Source organism: Octodon degus, unplaced genomic scaffold (genome assembly GCF_000260255.1).
Source record: "Octodon degus isolate 3935 unplaced genomic scaffold, OctDeg1.0 scaffold00166, whole genome shotgun sequence".
NCBI lineage: Eukaryota > Metazoa > Chordata > Mammalia > Rodentia > Octodontidae > Octodon > Octodon degus.
Window position 1 is genome coordinate 2,925,155 of NW_004524742.1, and position 7,299 is coordinate 2,932,453.

At 35.2% G+C, this 7,299-nt stretch overlaps 1 protein-coding gene and 1 non-coding gene across 3 annotated transcripts in view; one reads left to right on the plus strand and one right to left on the minus strand.

The window, feature by feature from the left end:
* Dph6 (diphthamine biosynthesis 6) overlaps positions 1-7,299 on the plus strand; it is a 266,022-nt gene that overhangs the window by 150,076 nt on the left and 108,647 nt on the right. For both annotated transcript variants that reach the window (XM_023703235.1, XM_023703234.1), the window contains exon 5: positions 199-317. In XM_023703235.1, coding sequence (XP_023559003.1) covers positions 199-317 — 119 coding nt within the window. The remainder of the gene's footprint in view (positions 1-198; positions 318-7,299) is intronic.
* On the minus strand, positions 4,486-4,588 carry LOC111813148. Its single transcript, XR_002818471.1, has one exon. It is a non-coding gene; the product is annotated as a small nucleolar RNA U13 (small nucleolar RNA).

Sequence of the window (7,299 nt, forward strand, 5' to 3'; positions counted from 1 at the left end):
GGACTGAACCCAAGGCCTTGTGCTTGAGAGGCAGGACTCTGCCACTGAGCTAAATTTCCAACCCCAAAACATACTTTTAAAATCATTTTAGATGCTAAAATTCTTGAAACTATTTTGTTTAAAATCAAAGCATTGACTATGGACTTAAGTATAGAATGTTAAGGTATTATCTCATTTGTCCCTCACTTTCCCTTATAGGTGTAAAAGGCTTAATCTTAAGCCTTTGGCTTACCTATGGCAGAGGAACCAGGAAGATTTGCTTCGAGAGATGATAGCAGCTAACATTCAGGCAGTCATCATCAAAGTAGCAGCTTTCGGTATGTAGCCAGACTTTTAAAGAAGATATCTTTTACCAAATAAATAATGTCAGTTCACTACCAAGTACTTACAGTGAGAAAGAGGGAGTAATTTAGAACATAAAAATTTGGAGTCACAAGTTGAAGAAATAGCATTGTGTATAAAGTACTGGAAAGATTAAATGGACTTTTTAACTTTTGCCAAATTGATTAATAATGAGCTTCCTTTTTTTTGAATATATAACTGACTGTTAAACTGATATATTGCTTTGAATTAATAGAGGTTTGGTGTATTTGTCAGGTATCCCATTGCCAAGACAAATTACCTGACACCTTTAATTTAAGAAGGTAGAGATATCAGGTCCTTTGGTTTCAGTTCATCTTAAACTGATTCCCAGGCTGAAATTGTTGTAGGACTTACTTATTCATTTCACTGTGGTCAGAAGCAGAGCATAGAGGAAGAGCACCAAGAGGAGAGGGTGAAGCACCAGACATTGCTTCAAAATCATGCCCCCAGAGCTGGCCAGAGAGCTGTGCTTTACTAGCTACACAAGTTGACAACCAAACTTTTCTGTTACTATTTGAAGTAGAGATATGGAGGAGAGAAGGGATCTAGGAGTTCTTGAGAGTTTTTATGTTTGGTTTCTTTTTTTGAAAGCTTCTTAAAATGTCTTTAGTGTAACACATGATGATTTTTGATGATAATCTGATTCAAATGTGGATATTATATATAAACATATTTAATTTATTTTAAGTTTTTATTTTATAGTTATATATATTTTTGACAAACTATGGGGTTGGAGCCCAGTGCATTTATTTCTTGAACCTCTTTCTCAAAATTACCTAGAATTTCAACATTCCTAAACAAATAATGTACCTCATTTTAGATCAATTAATTACATTGCTGATTCCTGAATTAATAGTTTCAATTTGTATAATGCCTCATTACCAGAAAGTATATGTAGTATCCCTCTTACTGACAGATAATGGACTATAGTAGGACCCAAAAAGGACTACCTTATTGGAAAGATAGAACTATAAAATTCAAAATTATTGTAACCTCTTTAATAGTATGTAGTTAATACTGTCTGTCTTTTCACTTCTGTATGTGCCACTGAGTAGGTGGCAAGCAACGAAAAGTCAGTGCATTAAAACTTTGGTTGAAGCAAAAGCTGAAGTAATTTGTCTGGTAATAAAAGTATAGACATAAAATTTTCAAATTAACAGCTTATCATGTATAGGACTTTCTACTGCTTTTTAGATTGATTCAAAACTATTTTCTCATTGGAATTAAAAACTCCAACCCTTTAGAAATATTTGTTTTTGATTGTGTGAATATTATTCTGTGAGAGAAGCATAAATAATAATTGTCTTTTAAGATCACTTATGAGTATATATAACAGGTCAAGATATCATAATTTTTTTTATTACTACGTGAATGCTATCTTATTCTGTATAGGGAGCTACAGTTTTCCCTTTTGTTTCAAAATACATCTTGGATGGCAACCGCGAGGGCCTGAGTTCAGTCTCCGGCTACACACACACACACACACACACACACACACACACAAATCTTTCTTCCATATAACAGAATGTAGGCTTACCTCATTTTTTCCCAATATTTTATTGATAAACAAATAGCAATGAGACAGTTTCAAATCAAATTGGTAGGACAGTTTCAATAATTCACACATTGCATACATTCTTCCTAGTGGTTAATTGCTGTACAAGATGCGGACATGATATCCTATTTACAAACATCATTAGAACAAATCACTCTATTCATTAAGAGAATGTAACTATATATCTATCCTAACCACTTTGAATACACAGATACAAAATGGACATTCATCTGTATACCCTTTTTTTGTTAAGTTCCGTTATTTGAATATTATAGGTTTGTAAACTTAGCAAAATATTCTAAAAGAGCCCAATAGCCCATAATAGTATTGGGTCTTCCGCTTGACTGGCAATGTCAGAAATTGTTGACCTGAGTCCTGTAGAGCTCAACATAACACCATGGCTTTACTTCTTATTTTTAGTTTTTATACTTTTCTGTTGGATGGTTAAGACCAAAGTAAAGCAGGACCTATGCAACCAGAGTTGTAGCTTTTGGGTCTGATAAGGTCAGTGAAATCCCCGCAGGATTTATCCTGAGATCCTGTACCTCAGATTGTAGAACCTTTGTCAGTGTCAGCCATGTGGATGAGTCACGGCCATTGCTTGGCCAATGTGCTCTCTGTGAAAGCCTGAGAGAATGTTTTCTCTCCATGTGACTCTCCTTAGGCACACCCTACATCACCGATCACTTTCCTCTTTGGCCCCATAATCTCCTTGATCAGAAAATTTGGGACACTACCAAGGTACATGATGTTACAGTACAAGTTCTCGTATGTCCTGAGTCTTAATTGACCTTGGAAGGCTAGGGCCAAAATGTTGGCTTTCCTTGCAGCCCTGCTTTTTCTCTAATTTTGGTCTGCAAACTTAGGTTGTTAACCATCCAGAAGACAAGCTTATTGTTATTTACCTCATTTTTTTAAAGAAACTTTTTATTGAAGTATATTATACATTTTTTAAAAAAAGTAGAATTCTAAGTATCAGCTGGATATATTTTCACAAAATAAACAGTTGTATAACCAATATAGAAATCTAAATATAATGCACTACTAACATCATCCTATTTAATATTTGCCTTTTCAAAGGTAACAGGTCCCCTGATACCTAAAATCATAGATTGGTTTTTCCTGTTTTGAAATTAATCATTTACTTAATTAATTTAGTAGTGCTAGAAATCAAACCTAATGCATCAAGCACTACCAAATAGCAATAAAACCCAGGCTTATTTTTAAAATTTATACTCATGTAACATATTGTCTATTGCATCTGACTTCTTTTGCTCAGTGTATATTATTGAGTGAAGTAACACTGTGTGTATTCTTATATTTTAGCATTGCATCGCAGGAATATACTACCGTTTAACTGTCTTTTCTGCTGCTGCTGATATGCAGCTGGTTTCGAGTTTGGTAGCACTATGCACGCTGCATTAACGAACATATGGGTCATCTTAAGCATTTTAAGTTTCACATCTAGAAAATACTTTTTGTCAGAATCCCTAGTTTAGAGACTAGGTGTGGTGGCACACACCTGTAATCCCAGCACTTGAGTGGCTATAAACAGGAGGGTCACTACGAGTCTGATCTACACAGTGAGACCCTGTAGACCCTGTAGACCCTATCCTTTTTAAAAAAAAAAAATCCCTAGTTTCTTTTACTAGAAAATGACATATGCACTACTTATGTATGTGTATATATCTAACACTGTATTACTTCATAATTTGATATCAAATTGAGAGCTATAATAATTCTTTGTTTTTTTCCACAATGGAAAATGTTAAGTCTTTGGACACAAGCTATACTGTTGATTAAAAAATCTAATAATTACTGGAAATAAAAAGATCAAGTAGAAGGTCTATTATTCATTCTTTCCTGTAAGTGATATAAATTCCTTTGAAAGAAAAAAACTCATAAAATCTCCCTGTAAGGGTATTAATTTCAGATCTCCTGGCCAAAAACAAACAAAAAACAGTAATTAAGAGAGGGGAGGAGTCATTACATTTGGGTTGGTTTGAGCAGGATTCACCTGGTTACTAAAAGATTCAGAGAAATGACAGTGGGAGAAAAAGTGTGAATATACTTTCCCCCATCATGAAAACTTTTCCTTAAAAGATACATTTAGTTAAAAATAACTAAATTAATCATTAGAAAAACTATTAAGTTTTCATGGTTAGCTAGTTAGCTAAATGGTTTTATACTGACATTGTGTATGAATAGAAGTAATGCCAGAACTATACTGGTAAGTTTTCTAAGATTGGGAGGTAGAAACAGTGATGGGAAGGGATACAAAGACACAATTTCCTTTTCAAAAACTACTTTTGTTTTGCTTGATCTAGTAGGACCAGGTCTGAGATTAATGTTGCATGTCCCAAAGAAAGGAAAATGTTTTCAATGTGCAAAACACAATATCAGTACCAGTAAATTGGACAGTGAATACCGTCCTGTTCTGCCCTGTCCTGTCTCAGCCCGTTTAACCCAGTGTTGCTCTGTCCCATACTCTCCCGGCCCCTTCTCTTTTCTCTCCTCCCCTCCCCTCTTCTTTCCTCTTTCCTCTGCTCTTCTCAGGTTTTTATTCACAGCAGGCAAGCAATTCACCAACACTGTAACAAGGTTTGGAAGAAGCAGTCTCAAACAGTGATATGAAAACCCAGTCATCATACTTAGAAACCACAAAGGGATTGACAGTGCATGTTCCTAAAGGCTTTTAGAGGCATGCATAACTTCATCCCATTTAGGCAATTTGTGGCCTGTCTGTAAACACAAAGCAAGTGTCCTGTGAGTCTTTATCTATCAAATACTATAATTTCTGCCAAGGAAAAGTGTTACCAAGACTGCTGGTTTTAGTGGTCCTATGGGCTTATAACATATCTCTAGACCCAGAAAGCCTAATTATAGAGAAAAGGGTATGTGTCAAAACAGGTAATAAATGGAAATGAAGGGAATTAGAAAAGATAGAAAAGCAATTATAAGTGAATTACAGTTCTATGGAGGGATGGAAACATGTGACTTCATACCAGAGATTTCAAGCTACAGAATACTTTTAGACATCTCTCACAGATCTGATGGTAACTTTAACTGATGTTAACAACAACAACAGCAGTAGCCAATCTATATCTGTTTTCTGCAGAGAAGGGAAATTGCTGATGTACAAGTGCCACTACGGATTCCATTTAGATAATTTGGAGCAACATAGTGACAGATTGCCACTTGTTAACTCAGAAGCATTGAGGGTAGTTCACTATAGGTTGTTCAGCGCTATAATTACAGTTATTGATTTATAGTCTATACTTACCATTGTGATAATTTTTGATGACAGTTATTATTGATACATTATACATGTAGAAGAGTGTAAATATTTAGTATAGATTTTGCACTCTGAATATAAATCAAAACAACATGTTGCTAAGACATCTACCTCGGTCTAATGGAAAGCAGATGTGTATTGTTTGCCATAGTATGATCTACTTCAAATGCAAATAGATGAATGTGAAAAGAATTCATTTAAAGAAATTAGAAGGCCACCCTGGAAGGACATGGACTTGGATGTGTTTAATTCATAGGAAAAACTTATAACTGCTCTGTGGACTACTACAAAGTATATTTATGGAAAAATCTGTGACACTCCCAGGTAGAGTTGTATTTGGTAACCTTTGCAGTATAATTAAGTGTACAAACCATTTTCCTAAACATAAATTTCACCAATATTCCGTGAGACTAACCCATGTTGTGGCTTATCATTATTGATACTAGTGTTGCCATGGAGGGTGCCACATCAGAACAAAGCAATGTTTCTTAAAGCAGGTCATGATGAAAAGACTTCTAATCTAAATTGGGACACTAGAGGGAGCTCTTTTCTAGGAGACAGCATTTGGAGATGGCCCTAGAGCAGTGATGGTGACACCTTTTAGAGATGAGTACCCAAACTGTACCCCAAAATACACATTTATTCCACATTGCCAAAAACGCAGTTAAACTTGAATGCAGAGGTTGTAATTTAGAAAAAACAACTTATACATTAACATTTTTTGTCTTAAAAGCAAGTAGTACCTGTGTCATAGGTTTGCAACCACTGCCCTAGAGGGACAACAAAGCTGTAATTGAGTAAAGTAATGAGACATCAATCATATCAGTCAGTAGTACAAAGAAAGGACTTTGTAGCCTTACCAATAGAAGACTATTATGTACTCTTATCACTAAAGAAGTTGTTTGCAAAAATCAGTGTGTGGAAGTGCCGGAAGTTAAGCTGAGGTTGTCCACTTATAGGAACTCTACAGTTGGCCTAAATCATCGCAACACATCACTGCAGAGTGTGGCCTTTATTTGTTTCCTATTGGCTCAGGTATCCTGGATTAAAGGGGATTTTTTTTTCTTTTTATGAAGTACTGATCAAAATTGAACAGATAGAGAAGCAGCATTTTGTCCTGATGGGAACATATTGAGTAATGATATCTATAAGCCAGTGACTATGCAAGCTTTACTGTGGTATCTGTTATGTAGTTTTGTCCTCAAAGAAGAAATAGTCCAGGAGTCATTGAATGATAATCTCTAGTCAGCACTGGAGTCACTGAATGTGAAGTTCATAGAAAATTTCTGTCATGGGGAAGTAATGAAGAATGTACTATAATTCCAAGTTCCTTTTAAAACTAATTTGGACCAGAATATATGCAGTGTAGCAAGAAGGTACTAGAGAACTGTTCTTATGGTGCCGGACCTCTGCCTGCTTTGCTATGCTATTTGATTATTTATGTTCTTGAAACAGTCATTAAAGGTTGATACTGGCTAAGGTCTGTGATTTGATGGAGAGAGCTCTAACAATCTCATATTTTGGCTTAATTTAATTTCTCACTTCTTTTGTACTACATTGCTTATTACAGTTATAGAAAAACTTACGTTATTGTACTTAGGGCTTCCTCAGCAAATTATTTTTGTTTTATTTCTTTTTTCATCAAATTTTACAGAGAACTGGGACCTACTTTAGGACGTGCTTTGGAACATAATTTATAGTTGAATAGATAGTGGGCACTCTACAGATATTCACATCTAGAGTTACATGTTCATATTTTAAAGCTGGAGATGATGTCTTGGACAATTTTCCTCCTCCCGGGGTGTAAACCAGGAATTTTTGCCCATCCCTACAAGAAATATATATACATCCAAAAGTGTGAAGGCTGAATCCCTTCTTCTACTTTTCCAAGCAAGTGCTCTCCAAAGAGGGACAGAGCAGCTGCTTTTTTTTCTCCTAGAGCAATGCATAGATTGGGGTTTTTTTTGGTTTTTGGTGTTTTTTTTTGTTTGTTTTTTTTTTTTTTGGCTAGAGGGGGTGCTTTCATTGAATATGAAATTACTTAGAAGATTAGATCTCATTCTCATCATCTTATTCCTGAGGTAAG